The sequence below is a fragment of the Suricata suricatta genome, chromosome 13 (genome assembly GCF_006229205.1).
Source record: "Suricata suricatta isolate VVHF042 chromosome 13, meerkat_22Aug2017_6uvM2_HiC, whole genome shotgun sequence".
NCBI lineage: Eukaryota > Metazoa > Chordata > Mammalia > Carnivora > Herpestidae > Suricata > Suricata suricatta.
The window spans coordinates 7,112,828-7,140,738 of record NC_043712.1 but is presented as its reverse complement, the minus strand read 5'-3'; the positions used below and the strand labels follow the sequence as shown (position 1 = coordinate 7,140,738).

At 56.6% G+C, this 27,911-nt stretch overlaps 2 protein-coding genes across 9 annotated transcripts in view; one reads left to right on the top strand and one right to left on the bottom strand.

Annotated features, from left to right (window-relative positions):
* SLC25A25 (solute carrier family 25 member 25) overlaps positions 1 to 13,292 on the top strand; it is a 38,830-nt gene extending 25,538 nt beyond the window's left edge. For 4 of the 8 annotated variants that reach the window (XM_029919558.1, XM_029919550.1, XM_029919557.1 and 1 more), the window contains exons 2-11: positions 5,973 to 6,099; positions 6,184 to 6,271; positions 6,924 to 6,959; positions 7,193 to 7,304; positions 8,632 to 8,790; positions 9,520 to 9,672; positions 9,950 to 10,057; positions 10,157 to 10,324; positions 10,888 to 11,038; positions 11,143 to 13,292. In XM_029919558.1, the coding sequence (XP_029775418.1) occupies positions 6,207 to 6,271; positions 6,924 to 6,959; positions 7,193 to 7,304; positions 8,632 to 8,790; positions 9,520 to 9,672; positions 9,950 to 10,057; positions 10,157 to 10,324; positions 10,888 to 11,038; positions 11,143 to 11,327 (1,137 nt within the window). In that variant the 5' untranslated portion in view covers positions 5,973 to 6,099; positions 6,184 to 6,206 and the 3' untranslated portion in view covers positions 11,328 to 13,292. Of the gene's footprint in view, positions 1 to 2,622; positions 2,908 to 5,972; positions 6,100 to 6,183; positions 6,272 to 6,923; positions 6,960 to 7,192; positions 7,305 to 8,631; positions 8,791 to 9,519; positions 9,673 to 9,949; positions 10,058 to 10,156; positions 10,325 to 10,887; positions 11,039 to 11,142 lie in introns of those variants that run through there. The other 4 variants (XM_029919551.1, XM_029919554.1, XM_029919555.1 and 1 more) reach the window with 3 other exon arrangements.
* Positions 13,293 to 22,835: 9,543 nt separating this feature from the next.
* On the bottom strand, positions 22,836 to 27,070 carry PTGES2 (prostaglandin E synthase 2). The gene is made up of 6 exons (XM_029920007.1): positions 26,577 to 27,070; positions 25,862 to 25,920; positions 25,308 to 25,457; positions 24,624 to 24,824; positions 24,132 to 24,249; positions 22,836 to 23,463 (listed from the first exon to the last, which is right to left on the bottom strand). The coding sequence occupies exons 1-6, from the start codon at positions 27,039 to 27,041 to the stop codon at positions 23,341 to 23,343; spliced, it is 1,116 nt and encodes a 371-aa protein (XP_029775867.1). The 5' UTR covers positions 27,042 to 27,070; the 3' UTR covers positions 22,836 to 23,340.
* Between the last annotated feature and the right edge of the window lie 841 nt (positions 27,071 to 27,911).

Sequence of the window (27,911 nt, the reverse complement as noted above, 5' to 3'; positions counted from 1 at the left end):
CATGATCCCAGGGTCATAGGGTCGAGCCCCTTGTCGGGCTCTGTGCTGAGCATAGACCTGCTTAAGATTCTCTCTCTCCCTCTGCTCCTCCTCCCCTACTTGTGTGCCCTCTCCAAAAAAAATGGCCATATTTTATTGGAATGACTGCAGTCATCACTGAAATGAGATATTTCAGCCTATATCTGTAGCTTATTTTTGTTTCAGAGGTGAACATGAATACTTTAACAAAGGAAGATCAGCACTTCAAAATTGAGCTTTTTTATTTATAAATGTGAATCTCCTTTATTTTATTATTTTATTTTATTTTTAATTATTTTTAATGTTTTATTTATTTTTGATAGAGAAGAGACAGAGCATGAGAGGGGGAGGGGCAGAGAGAGAAGGAGACACAGAACCAGAAGCAGACTCCAGGCTCTGAACTAGCCGTCAGCACAGAGCCTGATGCGGGGCTCAAACCCACGAACATGAGATCTGACGTGAGCCTGACCTGAGCCAAAGTAGGAGGCTTAACCGACTGAGCCACCCAGGCGCCCCTTTTATTTTATTATTTAAAAAATTTTTTGGTTTTAAGTTATCTCTGTACCCAACATGGAGCTCAAACCCACAACCCTGAGATCAAGAGTCACATGCTCTACTAACTGAGCCAGTCAGGAGCCCCTATAAATGTGAGCCTCCTTTAAAATAAAAATAATAATCCACAACCTTGTTGAGGTGGCTGAAATGCCCCAGCGAGTATGTTGGCAAACATACAGAAAAACACACTTGAGGTCTTCCTCAAGAGTGATGGTGTTTGTTTCCTGGGATCCTAGAGGCGGGCCGTGGGCCTCACGGATTCGGAAACTGTTTGTATCAGCACGCTTCACTTTGTACCAAGTCAAGGTACAAAGGTTCAAAACAATAGTCTCCTGCCTTCAAGGACCCCGTAGCAGAGATAAGTTGTATGTGAAAACAGCCCAAGCCAGAAATTGTAGATGGGGCAACTTGAAGAGAGAGCCAAGTGTCATGGATTAGGCAGAGGCTGAGCAGAAATCTTCCGGATACTCCAAGCTGCCTCTCGATTCCTCACTGGACGGATCCTTCCCAGAATAGTCCATGACCTGTCATTATAGACCCCTCATCAGATCTCTTTTTGAGGGGCTGAAAGGTCATAGAAGCTATTAAAATGTTTCCTAATGCTATTTGCAAGCATCAACATCTTAACTTTTTCTTAAGCTTTATTTATTTAGTCTCTACACCCACCGTGGGGCTCAAACTCATGACCCTGGGATTCAGGAGTGACGCTCATGCTCTTCTGACTGAGCCAGCCGGGCACCCCATCTTATTTTAAAACCCTTTTTTTCTAGGTCTTAACAAAAAGTTTTTTGGTGAGCTAATAAATTCCTTTTACTTTTATGATTTCCAAATTCTAACGATCCATTTTTATCCGTCCTGGTAGTGAGATTCGGTCTATATTAGGAAATGGTACATTATAGAAGGAACATCTTTGTGACGCGGTTCTGCCTCCGCAGCACGACGCTCTGACACTTTCCCTAGGGAAGGGGTGAGGTGGAGATGGTAGAGACCCGGGGAGGATGGGTGACCCTTCACTGACGACCAGAACCTGACTTTCCAGGACCTGAGATTTTTCTCTTGTCCTCACCTAAAAGGGATGTTCTGGCGCCGTGTGCCTGGTAGGACTTTCTGTGTGATGGAAATGGCTCAGAGAGTCCCTGTGGCTGTGGAGTATTTGAAATGTGCTCACACAACCGAGGAGCTGATTTTGTTTTTAATTTCATTGAATTTTAATTAATTTAAAAATTCAAACTTCCCCGCTTGAATAGGACAGACCTAGGCCAGAAAGTGAGGATGATACCGAACTTTGAAGTGTTCTGAGGATAGGCTCTGAAGGCCATCTGGAAGTCTTAAGTGACACGGCTGCCTGACCCCAAATTGGTGCTTCTGGGGGGCCTCTCAGCACCCCAGTCTTCAGCGGGGATCCCTCCTGCCCCCATGTCAGCTCCTGAGTGCTTGTGGGACCCCCAGGGGAAGCCACAGGGGAAGGGTTGGTTCTGAGGTGCTCACATTGCAGAGTGGCCTGGAAAAAGGTCGCTGGAGCCAGCTGGAAGGCGGCGGGACCAAGGCAGCCTGAGTCCAGGGCCCAGCGTGCTCAGGAGCAACCCCCCTGCGGATGAATGAGCCTGCGAAGGGACCCCTTCCAGGAAGGCTGGGCACACCTTCCAGGACAGCTGGGCACCCGGCTCCCGGGCAGCCTCTGCCAACTTCTACCCTCACAGCTGAACTACGCCCATTTCCAGTTAGCATTGACCCAGCCTGTACATGCTCTTTTTCTGTTGGGAATCATTTACTAAAGGGGAGAAGACCATTGTATTGTGTGACGCGTTTGGGGACCTTGTGGAAAAACATGCCGAAAAGCTGTTTGCTCATCTGGCAGGCTTGGCAGCGGAGGGTGAAGGTTCCGACCGCGCTCCCGACCTGCTTGCCAAGAGTTAAGTCGGGGCGCAGGTGACGTCAGCCCTGATCTTTACACGCCTCCACTTGAGCAATCGCCGCCTCCTTGCGGGGGCCGGAGCTCATTGGCTGTGGGCAGGGCTTCCCGTGGGCAGGCTTTTCTCAATTAAGTAAAAGGGCAGGGCCAGAGCAGCCAATGACAGCTGCGCGCCCGGCAGACTTGGTCCCGGTGCAAGTGTGCCCAGCCAGCAGCACTCCCTGGCTCCGCGGTGGCGGCGGTGCGCCCGGCTCCCAGTCAGCATGCTCTGCCTGTGCCTCTATGTGCCGCTCATCGGGGAGACCCAGACCGAGTTCCAGTACTTCGAGTCCAAGGGGCTTCCCGCCGAGCTGAAGTCCATCTTCAAACTCAGCGTCTTTATCCCCTCCCAGGAATTCTCCACCTACCGCCAGTGGAAGCAGGTCTGTGCGGCCTTGGGGCCAACGGAGTGAATGCATGAGTGATGGTAGACGGTGCGCGTGCGCTAACTCCCCCCCCCCCCACGGGGAAAGAATGTCTGAAATGTGCAAGTTCTTGCCGCTGTAGCCGGGAAAGGGCTATGTCGTGTCATGGGAATGACTGGCTTTCATGTGACTTCCAAGGAAGACCGGAATTACAGGGAAGATACTTGTGGGAGTTGTGGGAGATGGAAAGGAATTCTCTTGCCGGGAGTGGGGGTGGGGGAGGGAGGTCCGGAGAAGTACAGGACCCGGAAAGGGGGGCTGTGCCCACATGCTGTGGAAGGGGGAACGGATAACCAGAGAGGCTCCTGTTAGAGGCCCAAGGAGTTGGAAGTCCAGTTACAGAGGTTGGAGCCGGGGGTGCTGTGCCCTGGGAAGGGAGGACTTCTCTTGGGAGCAGGGAGGCCTCAGAAACCATTGCATTTTAAAACATGTTTTTTTTTTAAATGTTTTATTTATTTTTGATACAGAGAGAGACAAAGCATGAGAGGGGGAGGGGCAGAGAGAGAAGGAGACACAGAACTGGAAACAGGCTCCAGGCTCTGAGCTAGCTGTCAGCACAGAGCCCCACGCGGGGCTCGAACCCACAAACGTGAGATCTGACCTGAGCTGAAGCCGGACGCTCAACCGACTGAGCCACCCAGGCGCCCCGAAACCATTGCATTTTAAAGATGCGGAAATGGCTGTGGTGCCTGTGGGGGTCGCTTGCCTCCTGAAGGGGCGCTGGACTTCTCTGTTAGATCTCATGCTGTCCCTTCAGTGCTCCTGATGGCAGTGGAGGTCAGGTGGTGTGCCAGGGCTGGTGATTAGCGTATCCTAGGAAGGAGCCAGAAAGTAGGCCCAGTGTTCTGAGGTAGAACCGAGGACTTTGAAAATATCTTGAAATTAGCTGCCATGAACTCAGCCTTGGGTTTTCTGTATTACGGGGCACCCAGCACACCAAGGCACGTGGATTGCGTTGGTGGCACAGCAGCCTAGATACCAGAGCCTCCGAGATTCTATTTCCATTCCTGTCATAAATCTGGACTGATAACCCTATATGTAATTCGTACCATTCTTAGCTGAGCGTGCAAATGTCTGCAGGAAGTGAACTGCAGACAAGAGATAAAATATGTACCAGCATCTGTCCCACATTCCAGCCACACCCCCAGAGTTGTTCTTTGGTTCATGTTAGGTGACATGGCATCTGTCCAGGCCTCCTCCTAGCACCTTTAGTGGCTGAGCAGTCACAAAGAGCCATCAGGTGGTTCAGAGAGTGACCCTGATTGTCATCGGAGGGCACCAGCTTGCCAAGGGTCCACCCATTCCCTAACCCGTCGGCTCAGAGACTTTTAAAACCGTATTGTTACCCAAGGGACACAGGAGTGCTGATGCATAGGGGCACATGTACCCCAACATTCATAGCGGCACTTTCAGCAATAGCCAAATCATGGAAAGAACCTAAATGTCCATCAACTGACGAATGAATCAAGAAGATGTGGTGTATATATACAATGGAATACTACATGGCAATGAGAAAGAATGAAATCTGGCCATTTGTAGCAACGTGGATGGAACTCGAGGGTGTCATGCTAAGTGAGATAAGTCAGGCAGAGAAGGACAGATACCATATATTTGCACTCATAGGTCTAACAGGAGAAACTTAGCAGAGGACCATGGGGAGGTGAAGGGGGGAAAAAGAGTCAGGGAGAGGGAGGGAAGCAAATCATGAGAGACTGTTGAATACTGAGAACAGAGGGCTGAAGGGGGAGGGGGAAAGGGGAGGGAGGCCGATGCGCATGGAGGAGGGCACTTGTGGGGATGGGCACTGGGTATTAATATGGAAACCAACTTGACAATAAACTATAAAAAAAAAGCCGTATTGGTTCGTAAAGAGCGAGTGTGTTTCTCACAGAATTGGGCAACACATGAAGGCTCTGAGCATCTTCCTCAGGGTTCTCGGTCTAGATTTCGGGGTGTTGCTGGGTTGCAGTGACTCATGTGTGTCCCCCACCTTCTTGAGATTAACTTTTAGGGCGGCAGCAGGATCTCTCGGGAGGTGGCTCTGGAGTCCCAACAGGCCCAGCTTGAATCCCGCCCACCACTTCCCTAGCTGTGTGACCTTAGCTAAATTACTTAACCTCCCTGAGCTTCTGTTTCCTTCTTCGTAAAATGGGGGAAAGGACAGTCCCTGCTTCCTAGAGCTTCTTGAGGGGATCCAGCAGGTCACCAGAAGCAAAGCATTTAGCAGGCCCTGCGGCCCAGGCCAGGTGCTCGCTCGTTTGGGGAGAATTACCAGGCATGGAACGTCCAAAATCAGTGGCACCTGCTGAGCAAGGCTCCCCGCTGAGGGCAGGTGCAGAGTGCTGCTAAGGAACGGGGTGTCTTCAAGCCTTCTCGGGTCAGTAAGAAGAGCTGGCCTGCCTTTCGGTACCTGGTTGAGGGAGCCGAGGTCGGTTATGTCACCTGGGATCAGAGTCTGGCAGCACCATCAATCAAGCCCAAGCCCAAGAATAGTCCCCTGGCTCTTAACAAAGAGTTCCCTGGCAGTGTTTCTGCCAAGCAGGCATGGGCAGGGGCCAGCTCTGCCCCAGACTTTTACCCTGGCCACCGGTTTGTTCTTGGGCCAGTGCCACCTTCAGGGATGAAAAGAGCAGGCTGCCGCACGCCTGGTGCCAGGGCCACTGCTGCACAGGGGAGCCACGCAGCTGACCCTGGGGTACAACAAGGTGGCCTTCGGGACACTTGGGATGAGAAAGTGCCAAGCCCGCCAGTGTTGGCCTCCTATGGCAGGGTTGCTCCTGGGCGTACTTTTTCCACTTTGCCTGTGAGGGAAGCACGATGGGCTCCTGCCTGGATTCTGGCCAGCCCCCCGGGGATCCAAGTGGTGGCTCTGGGAGTCGAGCAGGGGAAGCATCTTGGGCCCTTGGGGCCACCTCTGTTCCGTTCATGGGCTGGCACCGTTGTTTCCTGGGGACAGGGTTCGTGAGGGACAAGGAGAAGCTAGTGCAGGAGCTAACGGACAAAACCTTACTTCTGTTTTGTAGAAAATCGTGCAAGCTGGAGATAAAGACCTCGATGGGCAGCTCGACTTTGAAGAATTCGTCCATTATCTGCAAGATCACGAGAAGAAGCTGAGGCTGGTGTTCAAGAGTTTGGACAAGAAGAATGATGGTGAGTGAGCAGTTAGCGGCTGCCCCGGGTCCCAGGCCCCTCTCGGGCCCGGCCCCCGGCTGAAGCCTCATGTTGTCATTGCAGGAAGGATTGACGCTCAGGAGATCATGCAGTCCCTGCGGGACCTGGGGGTCAAGATCTCCGAACAGCAGGCAGAAAAAATCCTCAAGAGGTGAGCACTTAGCCTCTCCGCGTTTGGTTTAACAAACATGTGACGAAAGACAAAAGGTGTTCTTGGACCAACTCTGTGGTGCCCTTCAGTGTACGGTCCCTGTTTCTCTGAACTTTGGCTTCTGGTGTTTCGATGCGAGCCACAGGTAGCCCCTCCCCGAGCAAGAGCCGCTGCTCCCCGGGTCCCAGGCCAGGGTCACAAATCACTTGGACGTGTGCCTGCTCACCGGTGGCCCGTGAAGAGAAAAGACTAGTTGGGGCTGTTAGAAGTGGGTGAAAGGCGAGCCCTGCCTGGCGGGGAAGGGGCTTGGGCAGCCTGTTCAGGGCGGACTTCTTCCTGAGAAGGCCGGCTTTCCTCCACCGACGGGCTGCCCCAGAGACAGCTCAGCGGCGGGGAGCCCCGGTCCTGGAGGGGGTAGCGTGAGTGGCCCCGCCCGGAAGTCACACAGGCTCGTGTTAGGAGCGGCTTCCTGTCCTGCCTGCGCCTCTTCCAGATCCCTGGGGCCGGAAGCGGCTGGTCAGGGCCAGCCGCCTCCTGTCTGCTCCCCGGGCGTGTGTGCCGTGGCGTGTGTCTGCTTCACTAACGCCTGCTCCGAGCACTTATCTGTGTTTCTCCTCTCTCCTCTGCATCCTCCTTTGTCTGTCTGTCTCAGAATACGAACGGGCCACTTCTGGGGCCCTGTCACCTAGTAAGTATCCGTGTCACCCTGGTGACTGCCTCCCTCCTTGATCTCTGTGCCTGCTCAGAACGGGGCTCTTGGGGGCCACGGTGGGCCCCATTTTGGTGCAAAGTGGGGCAGAGAGGCCCCTCCTGTGGGTTCATCAGGGGTGCCCGCCCCTGGCTCACCTGGGGGGAGGGGGTGCAGCTGGCACGCGGGGCCTGTTTGCCGGGCGGGAGACCGACCGCGCGTCTGTCTTGCAGCATGGATAAAAACGGCACGATGACCATCGACTGGAACGAGTGGCGGGACTACCACCTGCTGCATCCCGTGGAGAACATCCCCGAGATCATCCTCTACTGGAAGCACTCCACGGTGAGCCCTGCGCCCCCGCCGCGCCTCCCGCCTCGTCCGTTCAAGGGTCCCCGTCCGGGCGTAGGGGCGAGAGTGGCTTTGTGGCTTGCCTCTTGCTCAACATGAGACTCTCCACTCCTCCGGCAGCCCCCCCGGGGCCCTCCACGTGCTCCCCCCGTTCCCACGCTCCGGCTAACCCAGCCGTTTCCCAGACGCAGGTTCCCTCTGCCAGGGGTGCCCTCCCGCCCCACCCGCCGTCTGTTCTTCAGGGTCCGCTCCAAACGCCCCTTCCCTGATCCGGCCTGTTCTGCCAAAGCCCGCGCGTGCCTCGGGCAGCGGAAGCGCGGCACAGAGGACAGATGCAGAGCCGTTGAGTTTCTTCCCCCGCCTCCCCGCTTTCTATGTCCTTTCTATCTAAAGAAAACCGTCCCGGGGCGCCTGGGTGGCTCAGTCGGTTAAACCTCCGGCTTCGGCTCAGGTCGGATCTCACGTTTGTGGGTTCGAGCCCCGCGTCAGGCTCTGTGCTGACAGCTAGCTCAGAGCCTGGAGCCTGCTTCCGGTTCTGTGTCTCCTTCTCTCTCTGCCCCTCCCCCTCTCATGCTTTGTCTCTCTCTGTATCAAAAATAAATAAAACATTAAAAAAAAAATTTTAAAAGAAAACCATCCCCACCGTCACATGCTGTTCCTTCAGCCCTGTCTGAGCTGCTGTTCAGAAAGACCTACGCCTCCCTGGTCGGGGCCATGCTTACGCCCCGCCTGCAAGCCCCTTCGTTGGGGGTGCACCCCTGATCTGTCTCCAACCGTGTCCAGGTCAGGGCCTCACCCTTGGGGGAAGTGAGGTGTCCTGCTCCAGGCGTCAGAGCAGAGCTGGCATGGACAAGGCAGGATGCTGCCCAGGAGAGAGGCCATTACGTAGGCCCTGCAACCCCTCTGATATTTGCTGAGGCCCTTGCACAATGTTCTGCCAGCGTGATCTGGTTACACATCGGGTTTCAGAAGAATTTTTATCCCTGGCTTGACCCTTTCAGTCCAAGTGGTCTGGTGATCTGCAGCTGAAATGCCTTTGTAAGCCATTCTTGCAGGCGCCAGGGGCAGTGTCTGAAAAAGCCGTCCGAGTGGTTTTGTAACTGCTTTCTTCCAGCTGAGCTCTCGGATTCTGTCCCCCATCCTCTGCGAGGCCCAGACAGGAGAGGGGGAGGGGCGCACCAGTCCCCGACCCTGAGCCCCCGGCATTCTCACTATCTGTGTGGCCCCTCGGGCTCAGGCCTTCTAGACGGCAGAAGCTCATGGGCCTAGCTGTCTGCTGGCAGGAGCCTGCATATTTTATCTTTGGTGGTCTTCCTTGCAGATCTTTGACGTGGGTGAGAATCTGACGGTCCCCGATGAATTCACAGTGGAGGAGAGGCAGACGGGGATGTGGTGGAGACACCTCGTGGCCGGAGGTGGGGCAGGGGCCGTGTCCAGGACTTGCACGGCGCCCCTGGACAGACTCAAGGTGCTCATGCAGGTATGTGGGGGCGTGGGCCTCGGACTTGGCGGGGTGGTTTTCCCCTCCTTAGCGTAACCCTCTTTGGCTTAGAGTTTTCTAACCCGATAAATTAGATTGGAATTATTGCTTGGACAAGGGCAGCGGAAGATCCAGATCTCGGTGCCCTTTGCACATAGTTTATCTCATTTTATCTGGGGCAAGCAAGTCAGGGCTCACGTTACAGGCCCGAGATGGGGGTAGGTGAAGCCACCGAGAACCAGGTATGACAGGAGCCCGTTTCCTTGGGCGCATCTTGTGTAGACACCCCACGGGGTCTGGGTAAGCAGACCCCCACCTGGCCCAGACACCTTTACCTTGGCCGGGCGCCCGACTCCACGTCCACAGGGCAGAGATAAGCTAGGCCCGTGTCAGGGACAGGGTTGTGAAATCAACCTGCACAAGGACGCCCTGTTGGACTTCGGTGTCACCTGAATGTGGCCAGTCACCCGCTCACCCCTTTGCTTGTTTGTGACACTTGTGTTCCTGAGCCCTGCTCAGGAAAGGGGTCATCCTTTCCCCACCCCACCCCCCTCCACTTGCCCTCCTGAGGCCTGCATTGGTTTGAAGCCTGTTAAATGTGAACTCCCTTCTGGTCCCCAGGTGGAGAGGCGGAATGGCTTGGGGAGAAGGGCTTTAGGGCCCCCTGTCCTCGCAGCCGCATGAGTCTGGGCCACGGGGCTCTCTGACCGCTTGCCCTTCCCTCCTCAGGTCCACGCCTCCCGCAGCAACAACATGTGCATCGTGGGCGGGTTCACCCAGATGATCCGAGAAGGGGGGGCCAGATCCCTCTGGCGGGGCAACGGCATCAACGTCCTCAAAATTGCCCCGGAGTCAGCCATCAAATTCATGGCCTATGAACAGGTGAGGACCCGGCTTCCCTGAGCTGAGGTCCCTGCCCTGCTGGAGCCAGTCACTGTACCCAGGGGACAGCGGGGCGAGGCAGGTGGCTGGGTCCGGCCCCCGTCCTGCTGCCAGGCCCACTGTGGGTCAGTTCCTTCTATTTCTGGGCAGTACAGTGTCAGGTGCCAGGGACACTGGGTCTTGGTTAAACATGACTGGCTCTGTCTGGGAGGAACATGGGGCAGGGGCCAGCGCGCTGGGCTCTGGGCTGTATCAGTCTGTTTGCTGTCTCTTCTAGATCAAGCGTCTGGTGGGGAGTGACCAGGAGACTCTGAGGATCCACGAGAGGCTTGTGGCAGGCTCCTTGGCTGGGGCCATCGCGCAGAGCAGCATCTATCCAATGGAGGTGAGGGCCACGTTGGTCTTGGAGCGAGCAGCGTGTGTGGGGCGGAGGGTGAGGAGTGGGTCACGCTCACGCTCCCGTCGCTCCTTTTGGCTTCTGCAGGTTCTGAAGACCCGGATGGCCCTGCGCAAGACAGGCCAGTACTCAGGCATGCTGGACTGTGCCAGGAAGATCCTGGCCAGAGAGGGCGTGGCCGCCTTCTACAAAGGCTACGTCCCCAACATGCTGGGGATCATCCCCTACGCCGGGATCGACCTAGCCGTCTACGAGGTGAGGCCCTGATGGCTCAGGCCCCTTGAGCCAGCGGCAGATACTCAGAGACCCCTTATAGCCAGGCCCCTGCCCATTGTATGCTTCCTGAAAGACGCCGGGTGTGGCAGTGACAAGGAACAGCAGGGTCTCCTCCCAGACTCATCAAGTCATTGCAGGCATCTCCTGTCACACTGCAGCCCCTAGGGGTTCCGTGGGCTGATTGCCAGGGCACAGCGCCATGGGCGTCCCCTGTGCCCCCGGCAGACTTCAGACCACACGAGTCAGGCTCTCTGTGGCAGGGAGGGGCGGTGGCCCCTGTGTCACTCCTGCTCCCAGTCCTATCCAGGAGTCCCCAGTGATGGCAGAGACAAAGGGCAGGCTGGCCGGGAGCTTAGCAAGCCTCCGGCCAAGCGAATCAGGTTACAGTGGCCTCGAGGATCCCATGTGACAAGGAAATGCCTCCTGTGTGGATCCAATAACTGGGCCCCCAGCCCTAGCAGCCCTGTCCCGTGTGGCCTCACAAGCTCTTTGTGAGGCTCGGAGGCACTCTGGCTCATCCCTGCTCGCCCGTCCCCTTCCAGACGCTCAAGAACGCCTGGCTGCAGCGCTACGCGGTGAACAGCGCGGACCCCGGCGTGTTCGTGCTCCTGGCCTGCGGCACCATGTCCAGCACGTGCGGTCAGCTGGCCAGCTACCCCCTGGCCCTGGTCAGGACCCGGATGCAGGCCCAAGGTAACGCTGGTCCTGGGCCAGTCCCCGGTGGCCCAGTCTCCCAGGGCGGCTCGGGCTCTAGGGAGGAGCTGGCCAGCCTCTGATGGGTGCCTCTCTCGTGACAGCCTCCATCGAGGGCGCACCGGAGGTGACCATGAGCAGCCTTTTCAGACAGATCCTGCGGACCGAGGGCGCCTTTGGCCTGTACCGGGGTCTGGCCCCCAACTTCATGAAGGTGATCCCGGCCGTGAGCATCAGCTACGTGGTTTATGAGAACCTGAAGATCACCCTGGGCGTGCAGTCGCGGTGATGGGACAGGGGTGCGACCCCACCTCGCTCGGTGGACTCCCGGATCCTGGGCCCGCAGCCCCGGGATGTGCAGCCATCTCATTCTGTGAATGTGCCAACACTAAGCTGACCGAAGCCAAGCTGTGAAAAGCCTGGGGTGCGCCCGCTAGGGAGTGGGGGAAGGCCTGGCAGGCCCACCGGCCGTGTCCCGCTGACCTCGGCCGGCTGTTGTGTCCATTCTGGGGGCCAGCAGGACACAGGCACGCGCACACAGGGACAGGACGCTTCCTGTGGTGCCTGCCACATAGCGGGGCTCCGAGCCAGCTTGGCTCTTCCACCTCGCAGCCAGACCACCAGCCACAGGCCCTGCCCCCCGGCCCGCTGGGCATCTACCCCGTGCCCGCCTGCCTGCCTTCCTCGCTGCCGTGTTAATATGGCCGGAGGGGGGCTGCTGGCCTGCTCCCCGTGTTCCTTCGTGCTCCTCTCCCCTCAGTCCGTGGGGAACTCACACCCTGGCTTCCTGGCCCATGGTGACCCTGGGGGAAGAGGGAGGAGTCTGGCTTTCGTGCTCACCCTCCTCGGACTCCTCGGAGCCCTGCTGTTGGCTTCTGAGCTCCCCAAGGCGGGCGGGCGCCTGGATGAGCGAGTGCATGCAGGGGGCAAGGCCACGCCCCGCCACCGGCCGCCCGGCGTCCTGGCGCATGGCTTCACGGAAGGCAAATACTGGGTCCCGCGACGCAGAAGGCCTCTCTGCTCCTGCTGCCGGGGTGTCTTGGGGCTCTGAGCTGGCCCCAGACTCTGTCAGGCCTGGCCCCAGCTCAGAGCCAACTCCCCGTCCCCTGCTCTGGAGTGAGAGCAGTGAGGTGTCACGCGGCTACAGGAAGGGGGTCCGCGGCCCGTGTCCCGCGAGTCCCGGGGAGAGAAGGAAAAGGTTCTTAAAGGCCTTAATTATGTATCTTTGGGAAAAGGGTTTTGTTCAGAAGGACACGCTGGACAAATGTGCAAGTTCTGTGCTTCCAGAGGGAAGACAGAGGGGGTCAAAAGCCTGGCTGACTGCATTATAGTCTCTTTCTGACGCCCCCCCCGCCCGGGGATTCGTGTCCAATCCCAATCGGGGGCAAAGTGGGACCAGCCTCACATTCCACCGATGCAGGGTGTCACACTGCTTGGAGCCTATTTATTTCATATTTATTTGAACAGAGTTATGTCCTAACTATTTTTATAGATTTGTTTAATTAATAGCCTGTCATTTTCAAGTTCATTTTGTATTCATATTTATGTTCATGGTTGATTGTACCTTCCCAGCACCCTCCAGGTGGGGTGGGGAGAGGAAGGAGGGGCCGTGGGAATGAGCTTTCCCGCCACTGGCCGCACTGACGTCAAGTCTGTCCAAAGAAATTCCTCTCGGAACTGGCGACAGAGGAAAGGTCAGGGCGGGCAGGCCCTGGTCAGGGGGAGGTGGCCTCTGGCAGGTTTGGAACGGGGCTTGCACCCCAGGAAGCCTTAGGATCTGAGGGTCTGGCCAGGGGCGGGAAGAGTGGCAGAAATCTCCATTCCATTGAACGGGGAAGTCCAAATCGTGTCTTGGACTGGGAGCATCTCTTGATTTCATCCTTTAGACTGACAGAGGCGCCGAGGGGCATATCACTGTGAGTTTGCGGGGGCGGGGGGGGGGGGGCTGCAGGAGAGGGCAGCTGGCTCCCGGCCCTCCGCCTGTGAAGTAGGCTCCCTCCCTCCCAGGCCCCTCCCCACGGCCCTTGCCACTCCTGCTCAGCAATGCTGGCCTCCTTGGCGACCTCACACGGTCGCGCTTCCATTCCACCAGAATGGCCTGGTGAGGACGATTCAAATAGGATGCAAAGATCAATGCAAAAATTATTGTCTTATCTAAATCTAGTGATAACTGGAATTTGTGAAAAAACAAATTAAGACAGAATTGGAAGTTGTCATGTAAAACAGCGTTCTAATAAAGTTGTTTCAAAGCTGATGACGAGCTGTGCGGGGTTTCTGACGCGGCTGGGGTGGGGGAGGGGGGCAGTCGCCTGTCAGAATGAATCCATCTTTCTCATCAAGGAAATGAGAAAGCTACCCTCTCTGGGCTTCCTCTTTAAAATGGGTGTTTGTCGGACTGGGGTGCTCTACACGGGTCACCAGAGCCCCTGGGTGGTGAGCCTGAGGTTTCCTCCTCCGAGTCTGTCTTGAGCAGAGCTGGTTACTCTCTCCCCCCAAACCCACCCCCCCCAGTGCTGTCTGTCCCCCGCCCTGTCCCTCCCCAGCCTCGCCATTCAGCCCTGCCCAGCCGCACACTCAGACCTTGGGGGCCCTGCCTGATGGTCTTGATTTGCTTTCTGCGTGTCTCCCCGGGAGAGGAGGAGGCCCTCTGGGGCACGGGATGCATTTGCAGCAGCGTCTCCAGCACTTAAGACAGTGCCTGGTGCCGTTTTCATTAAATAACTAGCCACACTCTGTCCCTTGATGGCCCAGGTACGTCAGGGCAGCAAGGGACCTTATGAAGCAGCTTAGGGACCCCACCGGGGGGGCTGTGACATTCAGAGGCTGTAGGGAGGCACGGAAGTGTGCTCACGTTTGAAACTGGTATATACCACTTGTACTGGGTTCAACAGCAACCCCCCGAAGTTCATGTCTCTTGGGAACCTTACGATGTCACTTTATTTGGAAATAGTACTTTTCCAGGTGTAATCAAGTTAAAATGAAGTTGAACTGGATTATGGTGGGGGTGCTGGGGTGGCTCAATCGGTTAAGCATCTGACTTCGGCTCTGGTCATGATCTCAGTTTGTAGGTTCGAGCCCCGCATCAGGCTCCATGCTGACAGCTCAGAGCCCGGAGCCTGCTTTAAATTCGGTGCCTCCCTCTTCCTCTGCCCCACCCCCGCTCACACTCTCTCTCTTTCAAAAATCAACATTAAAAATTTTTATTTAAAAAAACTGGATTACAGTGAGCCCCAAGTCCAATGCATGGTGTCCTTATAGAACAGGGCAATCGGGACAGACATGCCCGGAAAGAGGGTCCGAGTGACCACAGGACGTGCATGCATCTACCAGCCAAGAAACACCAAGGATTGCAGGGGGTCACCCAAGGCAAAGAGAGCGGCCGGCAGTTTTCTCCTTCAGATTGTCCAGAAGGACCCGACCCTGCCAGCACCTGGATCCCAGGCTCCGGGCCTCCTGAATGTGAGAGAAGGAATTTTTGTTGTTTGGGATCATTGGCGTTTGTGCTGTTGACAGCAGCTGGGAAAGTAATATGGTACCTGCTTCTGCTGCTCACTGCCAGGGCACCGGGCACACCGTTTCCCGGGTCTTGGCCAGTGGGTCCCTTCACCCCGAACCTGCTCTCCCAACCAAATGCTCCATAGTGCGGTAGGCAGCACTATGCCCCTGTCCTAATCCCCACAACTCTGAATTGGGTTACATTGCACAGGACAATCAAGGTTGCTAATCAGCTGACTTTAAAATAGAGAGATTATCCTGGATTATCCAAATGGGGGAGCAGAGAGAGCCGGGGAGACGGCAGAGGAAGAAGGCCTCAGCCCAAGGTTGCTGTCAAGGCCAGGAGTCAAGCAGAGGCGGCCCCTAGGAGCTGGAAGAGGCAAGGAATGGGTTCTCCAGCAAGAGTCTCCAGCAGGAACACGGCCCTGCGGACACCTTGATTTTAGCCCCATAAGATGCATTTCAGACTTCCGGCCTCCAGAACTGTAAGATAATAGTTCTGCACTGGTTAATCATTATGTCTGTGCTAATATGTTACTTCAGCAACAGGAAACAATAAACTTGCTTAGTTCTGAACTTCCTTCATCTCGGCTGAGAAGAGTGGCCCCCAGGTTGGGGTTCACAACCAGCCGGCACGTTGGGGGTGGAGGATGCAGGGGATCGTGTGGAGGAGGAGTGCCTCGAGATCCCGGCTGGGCTGGGCCCCGACGCATCCGAGGAGGCGGCTGGCACCGATACCCCAGGAGCGCCCAGTCAGGAGCTGGCAGACCCCGCCTGTCCCTCCAGGAAGCCCAAGCACTGCGGGGCCCTCAGGCACTCAGGTCTCTGGGGATGGCATCCAGTCCCCTACTCGGATGTGACTCTGAGGTTAAGGCCAGAGAGCCTGGAGCAGTCTGGGGAAGCGGGGCGTGGGGGCTGCAGAAAGCCTGTCTGACTTCCCACAGGTGGACAGCGGGACAGTGGGAATCCCTGCCCCAGTGTGGCCCGGGGGTGGCCTTGGGCGAGTCACCCCACCTCTCTGAGCCTGTTTGTCCGTTAGATGAAGAGATCAAGACTCGCCTAGGAGGACGGTTAGGAAGTTGGAAAGGGGGCACCTGGCTGGCTCAGTCAGTGGAGCGTGCGAGTCTTGATCTCAGGGCGGTGGGTTCGAGCCCCACGTCGGGTGTTGAGATCACTTAAGAATCAAATCTTGGGCATGTGGGTGGTTCAGTCGCTTCAGCATCTGGCTTTGGCTCAGGTCATGGTCTCACGGTCTGTGAGTTCAAGCCCTGCTTCCGGTGAACTCAAGCCCCGCTTTGGGTGAACAACGAGCCCCGCTTCTTTCTTGCTCTCTGTGCCCCTTGTGGGATACTCTCTCTTCCTCTCTCTCTCTCCACCCTTGCTCACTTGCACCCTCTCTCTCTCTAAAAAAAGATCAAATCTTTAAAAAAATGTGAGATATAAATTATAAAAATAAAATTAGGATGAAATCTAACAGTGTGTGTCAATTATACTCAAATTTTCAAAATACTCAGTTTTTAAATTTTTTATTTGAGAGAGAGTGTGCATGCGTGCTGGGGCGGGTAGGGGCAGAGTGAGAGAGAATCTCAAGTAGGTTCCAGGCTCCGCTTGTTCCCATGACCCTGGGATCATGACCTGAGCTAAAATCAGGAGTCAGATGCTGAACTGATTGAGCCACCCCGGCGCCCCTAATAATAATTTTTAAAAATATGTATTTTTGAAAGAGAGAGACAGAGTACAAACAAGGGAGGGGCAGAGAGAGAAGTCCAAGCAGGCTCCGCACTGTCAGTGCGGAGCCCAGTGCGGGGCTTAAGATCATGAACCGTGAGATCCTGACCTGAGCCGCAACCAAGAGTTGGCTGCTAGGGGCACCTGGGTGGCTCAGTCTGTTAAGTCTCCGGCTTCAGCTCAGGTCAGATCCCACGTTCGTGGGTTTGAGCCCCGCGTCGGGCTCTGTGCAGACAGCTAGCTCAGAGCCTGGAGCCTGCTTCCGGTTCTGTGTCTCCTTCTCTCTCTGCCCCTCCCCATCTCATGCTCTGTCTCTCTCTGTATCAAAAATAAATAAAACATTAAAAAAAAAAGATTTGGCTGCTAAACTGACTGAGCCACTCAGGTGCCCCAGTAATAATTCTTTAAAAAATGAAGTTGAAGTTAGGGGCGTCTGGGTGGCTCAGTGGGTTAAGTGTCCAACTTTGGCGCAGGTCATGATCTCGTGGTTTGGTCTGTGAGCTGAGCCCCTGCATCAGGCTCTGTGCTGACAGCTCGCGGAGCCTGGAGTCTGCTCCAGATTCTGGATCTCCCTCTTCTCGCGTTCTCTCTCTCAAAAATAAACAAACATTAAGACAAATTAAAAGAAAAGGAAGTTGAAATGAGATCAGAAAAATTCAAGACTACTCCCCTGTCCCAGCCAGATGCCAAACACACAGTAAGTCACCCCCTCAACGCTTGCCATCCTGGCTCCCGTGCCAGGAGGCTCATGCAGGCCCGGGGGCTCTGGCAGCTGAAGAAATCCAACCTGGGGGTGGCGTGACAGTTGCCATTTGTGCTGCAGGACCTGTGGAACCCTCTTCCTGTCCCCTCCCGAAGCTAGATAGACCCTTCCACCCCTAATCCTGAGGACACCAGCTGGGGCACGGCACACAAAGGACTTGGCCCTCAGCAGCCCTCGCCGCTGCTGCCATGACCCCATTTTACAGATTAGGAAACCAAGGCTGGAGGAAAAGTGACTTGCCGAAGGCCTCACCCGTGAGTAGGTGACATGGCCTCAAATGCATGTCAGCTGTCCCCTGGGATCTGCTGGGGCTGCCTGCCAGGAGGCCTCGGGGCAGGGACCAGGGAAGGACCATGCTGTGACCCACCCGTGGGGACTTTCATCCAGGAGCAGGCGCTCTTTGCCTCGCCTCAGACAGGTGGCACCTGGTCCGCGGTCACCCTCCTGAGCCTGGAGACGCGTTGGGCAGGCCTGTGCTTAAATCCTGGCACCTGGTGGTATGATCTTGGGCAAATCCCATGCCTCCCTGAGTCTCAGTTTCCTCATAAGCAAGATGGGCACAGAACCTCCCTGATGGCTCAGAGTGGGAAGGAGCTTGTCCGGGTTCATACCAAGGAAGTAAATGTTGCAGTGAGATTCAGACCAGCTCGTTCTCTCTGAGGCCACGTTCACAACCTTGGCTCCTGCTGGGTCGCCCCCCCATACCCATCTCCCTGGTCTGAGCAGGTGCGAATGTAGGGGAAGGCAGAGGGGAGCACCTGTGTTCTGGGTCTAGCTGCCCAGGTGTGGACCGTGGTCCCTGCCCTCCAGGGCCGACGAGGAAGCCGGAGCAGACCAGCTGGGTCTGGTCACACTGGCTGGCCAGGGCTGGCTACAAAGGGCCCACAGGAGGACTCAATGGGCTAGGCCAGGTCAGAAACAAGAATGAGGAAACTGAGGCCAGGGAGGCCCCGACGCCTGCCGCAGTTTCCCCAGGGGGGCAAGACTGAGCTGGGTCTCCTGCTCCAAGCTTCCTGGAACCGAAGCTGCGGGGAGCCCATCTCGTCTGGCCATCTGCCCATCAACACAGCCCCTTATCTCCCCACAGCAGTTGTGGGTGCTGAAGAGAGAGGGGGCTGCTCCACCCCTGCTGGCCAGGGCGGGGGGGGGGGGGCCTCGGCACCACAGAGCTCAGCCCCACCCCTCAGTTCCTAGAGCAGAGGTGACAGGACAGGGACTTGCCCAAGGTCACGAGGCTCCTCCCCCCGCCACACTGGCCTGTATGCCGTGCATTAGTGTCCTCTGGCGGCTGTGAACTTATGCTAGATTATTCCCATCCATTCTCTCACGGTGCCAGCGGCTTGGAAGTCTGAACTCGATTTCACTGGGCTCCAATCAAGGTGTCCGCGGGGCTGGTTCTTTCCGGCGGTGGCGGAGGAGAGCCACCGCTCTGGCTCCTTCTGGTCCTGGAGGCGTGGGCATCCCTTGGCGGGTCACCCTTTCTCGAACCTCCCCAGCCTCTGCTTCCGTCTCCTCTCCTCTCCTCGAGTCACACCTCCCTCTTACAAGGACACTTGTGATTACGTGACCTTTAGGGCGCAATCGGAAGGCCCCATCCAGGAAGATCCCTGCACCTCAAAATCATTAATTTAGTCACATCTGTAAATTCTCTTGGGCGCAAGAGGTAACAGTCAGAGGTCCCCTGGGAGGAAGACGCGGACACACTTGGGGGCCATTACTCAATCCACCACACCGCTCCCCGATGGCGAACTCTGTGCCTTGTTAGACTCTTCTGCCCCTCACCCCTCAAAATCCTTCCTGTTCGGCTGGTGAAGTAAGTCAGGGGACTGGCCACCGCGGAATCCTACAGTCATCCGACGTGGTAAAGGGACAGCAGTGACTGATCCGGGATATGTTCACGATCTGAATTTTTACTTAAAAGAAAGGAAAAGCTCGGGGCGCCTGGGTGGCTCAGTCAGTTAAGTGTCCCACCTCCGCTCAGGTCAGGATCTGACAGTCAGTGAGTTCGAGCCCCACGTCAGGTTCTGTGCTGGCAGCTCAGAGCCTGGAACCTGCTTCTGATTCAGTGTCTCCCTCTCTCTCTGCCCCTCTCCCACTCGCGCTTTGTCTCTCAAAAATGAATAAATGTTAAAAAATAGTAATTGAAAAAAAAAGGGAAGACTTACCTACAGATAGAGGAGCAGTAAGACAGTGTGTTAAGATCACAGATTCTGAGGCGCCTGGGTGGCTTGGGTGGTTAAGCGTCTGACCGGCTCAGGTCATGATCTCGTGGTTTGTGAGTTTGAGTTCGTGAGTTTGAGTCCCCCGTTGGGTGAGCACAAGCCCCGTTTCAGGGGAACCTCACTTCTCTCTCTGCCCCTCATGAGATTCTCCCTCTCTCTCTGCCCCTCACTTGCGCCCTCTCATTCTTAAAAACAATTCACAGATTCTGGGAAGGCACCTGGGTGGCTCTGTCAGTTAAGCGTTCGACTCAGTTTTGGCTCAGGTCATGATCTCATGGTTCATGAGTTCGAGCCCCACCCTCAGGCTCTGCATTGGCAGTGCGGAGCCTGCTTGGGATTCTCTCTTTCCCTTCCCCTCCCCCGCCCCCCACACTCACTCTCACACCCTCAAAATAAATACACTTTAAAAAAGGGGGGGCGCCTAGGTGGCTCAGTTGGATAAGCATCCAACTTTGGCTCAGGTCATGATCTCATGGTCCATGGGTTCGAGCCCCCGCATCAGGTTCTGTACAGTCATAACATTCAGAGCCTGTATCCTGTTTCGGATTCTGTGTCTCCGTCTCTCTGCCCCTCCCTGGCTTGCACTCTCTCTCTCACTCTCAAAAATAAACAAGCATTAACAACAATAACAGAAGATCACAGATTTTGGAGCCAGATCTGGGTTCAGATCCCACCTTTGCCACCTACTAGCTCTGTGTGACGCTGGGGAAGTCACCTAACCTCTCTGATGGCTGTTTCCTCATTTGTAAAGTGGGGTTGCAGAGATTAAATGGGGTAAAATATATAAAGTGCTCGAAACAATTCTTGCCATAAACTGGCCCCATTTAATGGATACTTATGTATTATTTATAAAATGTAAATTTTATCTATACCTATCTGTGTGTATGAGTATATATACACACACGCGCTCTATGTGGGCTGAATAAAAAGTAATCTAGAAGGCTGTCCTCCAAAAAAATTTTGATTGATCATATTTCTAGGTTGGGGGGACCATGAATAATTAGTATCATCTTTTTGCTTATCTGAAAGTTCTATTTATGTACAATAAACATTATTTGCATAATCAAAGTGAAATTTTAAAATTTAAACAGTCTGATGAACAGAAAAGCAAACTGGAATCCTGATTCTTGAAGCGCCTGCAGTGGCTTGCGCTCCCCAGAGACCTCCCTGACTCCCAGGGCAGAAGGATCTCGCGGTTCTCACGACTCTTCTCCTACTTCCTGGCGCCCTGGACCTAAAAGCCCGGCTGGGAACAGAGCGGGGAGTGTGTTCTGAGGACAGCAGATCCCCGTGGCTGCATAAAACGCTCATCACATGTCAACTGCGCACACTGACTCCGCTTCGTGTTCCCGTATCTAATCACATCAACGAAGGTTAACTGACTTCCGTCCGAGGCCTTGCTCCAGGCCACAGAAGGTAATGACAGGGTTCCCACCTCAGGCCTTCTGCTGCCATCAGGGCTATAGTGCATATGCCCTGATCTGAGCATGACCAAAATGAGGCAGGGGTTCTTGGCTTGGGGCCCTTTCCTTCCCACAGGTGTGACTTTTCCTGCCTGCCCGTTTTTGGACCCTTACCTGCTAAATCACCATCCAGACAAGAGATGCAATTCTAAAGTTGGTCACAAGGTGGCAGCATGAGGCCCTGTTTCACATCCTCTACTGCCCTCTGGTGGTTATGGGGAAATACACCCAGGAGCTGGCCAAGGAGCATTTGGGAAAAGTGAGGCAGGGTTGTCACCTGCGGTGGAGGATACTCAGTGAAAGAAACACCTTCAGTTGGTGTCCCATGGTGGTGGCCTTGGGTTGACTGGCCGTTCTTCAGCCCCAGTCACAGGGTACAGGTCTAGCTACTATAGTCCTTGGCCTTTTCATCAAAGCGACCAGTCAGTGGAGGAGGGTGTGGAGGGTGCCGGTGGGTGCCTTTGTGCCTGCACCAGCCCCAGGGTAAAACGCCTCAGTCAGGTCCCTGTCCCCAGCATGCCTCTGCCATCAACCATATCCTTCACTGTGAAATGCGGGGACAAAGAAAATATCTGAATCTGTGAAAACAGGGAGAAGGTAGCTGGGAGCCGGGGCCTGGCCTGCACCTGGGCCTCCTTAGCCAGACAAGGCCTCAAGTGGGGAAGCCCGGGCGGGGGGACACAACCCCGGGGCTGAGCAGGAGAGAAGGCGCAGGAAGCCTAGGGTGGGGATGTGGGTGGTGAGACCCTCCCCTGGCCACAGTGTCATGGTCAGGGGGTTAGGAGGGGGGGTGGCAGGAAAAGGCTGTCTGGGAAGAGATGGGAAGAGGGGACCCACGGGCTCAGGGCCCCGGAGCAAAGGCCTTTCAGGACTTAAGGCCTGGCCGATTGAGGGGAACAGTATTCCGGACACAGGGCTGGCTCCTGAAGGTGGCCTCATGCCACAGACTGATGTGGCCTCCGGCCTTGGCTTCCCTCCTTGCTCCCGCAGGAGAGGCACTCCCAGAGACAGGCAGGGGGCCACGCTGCTGTGGTGGCCCGGCCAGTGGGCTACGGCGCATCCGTGCAGCGGGGCCCTCTGCGGCTGGGAAGACCAAGCCAGTGTCACGTGTGCCAACGGGGACAGAAGCCCTCGATGGGAGCGAGAACGAACAGGTAGCAGAGCGGCTCTGCGGGAGAAACTGAGGCCACTGCTTGCAAACGGCATGCTGTTTGGCCTCCGGAGTGCTCATCAGGCCTCTACTTCTTTCTGTGTTTGCCATCATGAGGCACATGAATTTTTATGGGTTTTTTTTATGTTTATTTTTGAGAGAGAGCGAGAGAGAGTGAGGCAGGGGCAGAGAGAGAGAGGGAGATACAAAATCCAAAGCAGGCTCCAGGCTCCGAGCTGTCAGCACAGAGCCTGACGCGGGGTTGGAACCTGTTGACCATGACATCATGACCTGAGCCGATGTTGGATGCTTAACCGACTGAGCCCTCCAGGCGCTCCAAAATATTTTTATGTTTTAAAAAAATTAAAAGAAAAAAAATTTTAAACTCTCCTGGGGGCTCTGGGGGAAGGGGGTGCCCAGCCACCCTGACACGGAGAGCCTAAGGAGGAGAGTTCTGCCCACGGGCCACCTGTCTGGCCTTTGGAGGCCGCTGTGCTCTTCATTTGCTGAAACCAGGGGAACGGGGACCCTCGACCCAGGGTGCTCTGCTCTACCCACCCTCCTCGCTCCCAGAGCTGGCTTCTCCCGCTAGACCCCGGTCCCAGAGTCCCCTGTGAAGTCAAAGGTGTGGGACTGAAGCCTGGGTGCCCACCTGCCTCGGGGCCCTGAAAGGGACAGTGTCCTTGGAACCTTCTATCCTGCTGCTCCCGCCCCTGCTCTGAGCTGGGCATCCTTCTCCACACTCGACCTCAAGGGGCAGAACTGGACCCGGGGCCTGGGACATCTCAAGCCTCCCGGCTGCGAATCCTGTGGCGGCATCCCAGGGTTGATATGACAGCGAAGCCTGCTAAGTCCTTCACCCCAGGCCTGACCCCTTGAAGGCACTGGACAGACAGCAGCTGCCGAGGGGCGGGGCGGGGCGGGGCCGCCTTCCGAAGCCTCGCCTAACCGGCAGTCACACAGCCCGGACCTCAGAACAGCAGCAAACCTTTTCTTTATTGCAAACCTGACACACAGTCCCAGCGGCACGTGGGGAGGGCAGGAGCCAGGAGGAGCCAGGGATGAAATCCTCTGTAAACCGGACTATTCGGACGTCCCCCATCAGGGGCAGGAGCCTGACCCGATTCTCACCCACGAGGTGTGGACAGAGCAGCCACCGAGAGCCCCAGAGAACGGCTGAAAGCAGGGAGGCTCAGGACAGGAGGCGGGGGTGGGCTGGCTGCCTGGGGCCAGGGTGGGGTGCCCCTCAGGGGGACTGTGAACAGAATTCAAGCCTGGGTTTTGCGTCCCAGCACCCCACGGCCTCAGCAGGTGTCCGACGCTAGAATGCTGGGACCGGGGCGGGGGTGGGTGAGACACAGGATGATCCTGCCCCACCCCCACCTCTGCTGCACAGCGTCACAGGTGCTGCCCTCGTGGTCCTGGTCCCGGCAGCTGGTGTCTTCCGCTGTCTGCCTGCCACCCCTCCTGGGACACTCAGGTCACTGGGGGACCTGAGCAATGGCCTTCTCTACCCGCAGGTACCAGGGCTGGATGTGGGTGTGACGCATCAGGTCATCGAAAGCCTCCAGGCCCTCCATCACGCGCAGCACGCCATATACTGCCTGGGGGTGGGTACAGAGAGGGTGTCCAGACCCGCCCCAGACCCGGGGCCCATCACCTCTCCACGCTGACAGGGCTCGCTAGACGGCCAGTTTTGCACTTGGGGCTTTGAGTGACGTGTGTGGGATTTCTACAGGTTTTGCCTGCCCCGCACCCACACCCCACGTCTGGGCAAGAACCCCTCCCTCTCGAGATTCCTTTGGGAAAATGTGCCACCCCGCACTCAGGTCCTGAGATTTGAGGAGGGGGACCCCACCACCCAGCTCCAAGACCCAGACCTGGCCATCGACATATCCCTCCTTGCAGGGCTGACTGCTTCAAGGCTTGGCATTGAAGCCAAGCCAACGAGACACCGCCCCGGGACTTTTGCTGGGTGCAGGCCTGGAGGGTTGGATCGAGGCCCTGCCTCAAGCTAAAGCCAACTCCAAGGGGTTGAGAGGAAATAGGAGAGGCTGAGACCTAATACCATCCGGGCCTCTTGATCAAGCTGGGCCTGAAGCCAGCCCTCCTCTGAACCTGTCAGTTATGTAAATTAAGAGTTCCTCGGAGGGAGCCAGGTGCCTCGGAGTGGGAGAGTTTCAGATGTAGGTACTGCCTACACCTGGGCTTTCCCTGCCCAGACAGGCCCCTCGGGTCTGGGCACCCCCCACCCCGCCACCACCACACTCACCAGATCGGCCAGATTCGGCTGCTGGCCCCCCATGAAGGGCCGGTCTTTGCCCACGGCTGTCACCCACTTGTTGGCAGCCTCGTAGAGGTCCTCACGCACGTCATCCTGGAGGTGGTGCCTGGGTGGGGGAGGTGCAAGTCCGGCAGGGGAATTCCAGCCCTCGGCCCAGGCTGATAAAGCTAGCAGGCTAGGGGGCCAGGGCTGCTCCCCCGGGGGGCATCACCCCTGCAAAAATTAGTTATCACCTGTCGCCAACAGGGAGGCTGTGGCCAAAGGAGGAAAGAGACCCGACCACAGAGAAGAAAACAGAGGAAGGCATAAGGCAGGCACCGGGCTCTGCACTCTGAGGCCTGTACGGCTTCCCCTGGGGTGGGGGAAACAACCGGAAGTTCTGAGTTTGAGTCCTGGCTTGGTTTATACTAGGGACTGAGAGACAGCAGGCCACACACACACACACACACACACACACACACACACACACCCCACCATCACCTGCTCTTGAGCCTCTTGCTGATGAGGTACATGGCAGCTGCACCTATGTACTTGGCCACGGCACCCTCCACTGTCCCGAACTTGCCCTCCCTGACGATGTAGTCGAAGGAGGCCAGGGCCTCAGCAGGGGTGCGGTACACATTGGGGGAGATCAGGTGCACCAGCCAGTTGTCTGCCCACTGCCGCCACTTCATCTCCTCCCTGTGGACAGAGTGGGGACAGAGGTAGGTGGGCTACCTAAGCCAGGGCCTGCGAGGTGCGGGACAGGCATGCTGTCTAGACCGCGCAGTGTACGGAGGAGAGGCTGAGGCCCGAGGGTCCTTAAGAAGACTCAGCCCCGGCCTGGGTGGCTCAGTCGATTGAGTGTCCAGCTTTGGCTCAGGTCATGATCTCGCAGTTCATGGGTTCGGGCCTCGTGTCAGGCTCTGTGCTGACAGCTAGCTCAGAGTCCAGAGCCTGTCTTCCTATTCTGTGTGTGTGTCTCTCTCTGCCCCTCCCCTGCTCATGCTGTGTCTCTCTCTCTCTCAAAAATTAAAATTAAAATAAAAATACAAAAAAAAAGAAGACTCAGCCCCGACCATGGCCCCAGGCCTCCGGGTCTCCCACAGTGGCTGGCTCAGCCCGTCCCGCCCCCTCCGGAAGACCCCGCCCCACCCCCTCCCGGACCCGCCCAGCCTCACTTACGCCCTGGCCTCCCTCCCAGCGTACACTCGCTGGGCCTCCTTCTCGTCCAGCATGAGCCAGTACTTGTTGCAGAATTCAGTCACCTCCTTGCCCTGGTCGTTGACGGCCTTCATGGGCGGGTAGTAGGTGATGATGTCTTCCAGGGGCTGCCTTTGGGAGACGACACCCAGGGTCTCATCCCAAGTAGTCCCTCGATAGCGGGGTGGGGGGTGGGCTGAGCCGTCACCTCCTCAGGGTAAATATCTACCCCGACCTGACCAGCTCCGGGGTGGGACCAGGACCACCCCGCAAAGGCCTTCTTCCCTCCCGCGGGTGCCATGGGAGGTTCTGCCGCAAGAGGGACTTGGGGCGGACACCAGGAGCACTTCCCTGTGACAGGGAGACATGCAGAGGAAGGAAGGGGTGTGTCGAGTAAAAAGCCCATGGCTCATTCTGGAAATCCGGGCAGCAGCCCTGCCCTGTGCCCCTGTAGGAACCCAGGTGAGCCCCCCCTCCACCCCGAGATGAAAGGGATGCAGTGTGATCCCAGACTGGGCCTCTGAGGGGCTCCTTACCCCGACACCAGGTAAGTCTTGAGAGCGCTGATGATGACAGACGAGTCGTTCAGTTGTTGCTGGAGACCGAGAGGCTGGCTTAAAGTGGGGCGCGGGGAGGGGCTGCCTGGCCACCCGCAGGGTCACCAGGGTCCTCTTAAAACCAACACCCAGGCATTCGAGGAAACTGGTCGGGTGGAACCTGGGAGTTGTCCGTCCCCCAAATCAATGCCCAGTGAGCTTTCCCCTCCTCCCCACAGGACCCAGTCCCCACCCACCCTCAGGAAGGCCCATCCTGGGTAAAGGAGACCCAACTGTGGCTGAAGGGAAGGGGGGCTCTGGGGGTGACCTACGGTCTTGGACCTCCCCACTCACCTGCCTGGCCTCCCAGGCTCTGGGAGCTACATGCTAGACGCCAAGCACTGTGCCAACCATTCCCTACCACCCAAGAGTATGGTCCTCTGTTGATTAATGAAGAAGCAAGCCCAAAGAGACTAAGTGGCTGGCCGCAAGTCACACAACTAGTGAGTGACAGAGCCCTGCCCCAAGCCCAGAGGACCCTGCTTTCAGAGCTCACTGTTGAGTTCTGTGATGCTCTGTCTCCTTTGGGCCCAGCTGGTTCCTAATCCCCAGCAAGGCCCAAAGACCCCTCATCTGTCCAGAGCTGCACAGCAGGGCCTGACTCGGGGGTTCTCCAGGAAAACCCAGGACGTGGAGGGTGCTCCTTGAGGCTCACCAAGCTCTCTCCTTCCTGGGCCAGCAGGATGGGCACCTTCCTGTAGGAGGAGAACTTGATCTCGGCCCTGCGCACAGGGTTCACCTCCACCACCTTGTAGGGCAGGGCGTGGAAGTCGAGGAAAGCGCGGACCTTGCTGCAGAAGGGACACGTTTTGTACTGGTACAGGGTCAGCTGCAGGCGGCTGGACAGAGACAGCTGGGTGGGGAGCAGAGGGGGGTGGAGCTTCTGAGGCCTGGTGCCCAGGCCCCAACCCCAAGCAAACTTTTCCCAAGGGAGTCTTCTAGGCTGAATCCCAGAGAACATCAGGGGGAACGGGGAACCAGTGGCAGAGAGAAAGGGAGCCGCAGGGAGGTGGGGAACAGGCTTGTGCGGTGGTGGGCGGTCCAGCCTGAAGCACCCATCTAGCGCCCTCCGCAGGTAGAGAGTATGAGTAGGATGAATCTTCCCGTCTCGGTTCAACATTAGACGCCTCTCCTCTCCTCTCCCTCCTCTCCCAAGGGGACATGGCACATCCCCATCCCCAGGTGTGCCACCTGAGATGCAGAGCGAGTGTTTCAACTTGGAGTGCCCGGCCCCACTCCCTCAACCCAAGGGACCGCTGGGTGAGGGGGCAGAGCCCAGCACTTGCGTGTGTGTGTCTAGCTCAGATCCTCAAGTGGTGAGGGTTGTAGCCTGGTGTGCGTGCGCGCGCGTGTGTGTGTGTGTGTGTGTGTGTCTAGCTCAGATCCCCAAGTGGGGAGGGTTGGAGCCGGGCCTCCGCCCTAGATCTGCATGGTCAGCGGGTAAGCCCCCGGTGAGCTTTTGCTGCCGCATATTCCTGTTTGAAAGCCGCAGCTGCAGCCCACCTTCCGCACCTTTCAGATGGGAAACTGCAGCTGACCGATGCGGGTGGGCAGAGAGAGAACCCCACTCCCCTCCTACATCCTGTTCCCCTGGATCCAGAGGAGGGGCAGCTGTGGGCAGATGGTGGGTGCCACAGCAGAGAAAGGCTGTGTCGGTGGTGCGTACGGAGCTCTGGGAGAGCAGCTGGGCCGTCACTCGGCTAGGGAGACACCTCCCTGTCCCTCCCTGTCTCGGGGGGCCTGGAATCTAAGGGTCATCGGTTCCCTAAAAACAGTAACACTAACCAATAGACAACCTTAGGATCTGAAGGCAGTGGGAGGGTTTAGGGAAAGTTTATTACTTTCCAAATGACAAAGGATAAAAATGTATGGAAAGTTATAAACTCTGAAAGCTTTCTTTCCCTTTCTTGTGATCTCCAGAGCTTTCCGTTAAAAAGTCTCAAAACACGTTAGAAAACTACTTTAAGGCAAAGACATCAATTCTAGTTAG

Bases quoted from the DNA above. Each gene is read 5' to 3' on its own strand.
- PTGES2 (XM_029920007.1), bottom strand. From the start codon at position 27,041: ATGTTGAACCGAGACGGGAAGATTCATCCTACTCATACTCTCTACCTG. The intron at 24,825-25,307 runs GTAAGTGAGGCT...CTCTGTCCACAG, and splicing joins GCTGGGAGGGAGGCCAGGGC to GGAGGAGATGAAGTGGCGGC. The intron at 24,250-24,623 runs GTGATGGTGGGG...TCCCCCACCCAG, and splicing joins AGCAAGAGGCTCAAGAGCAG to GCACCACCTCCAGGATGACG.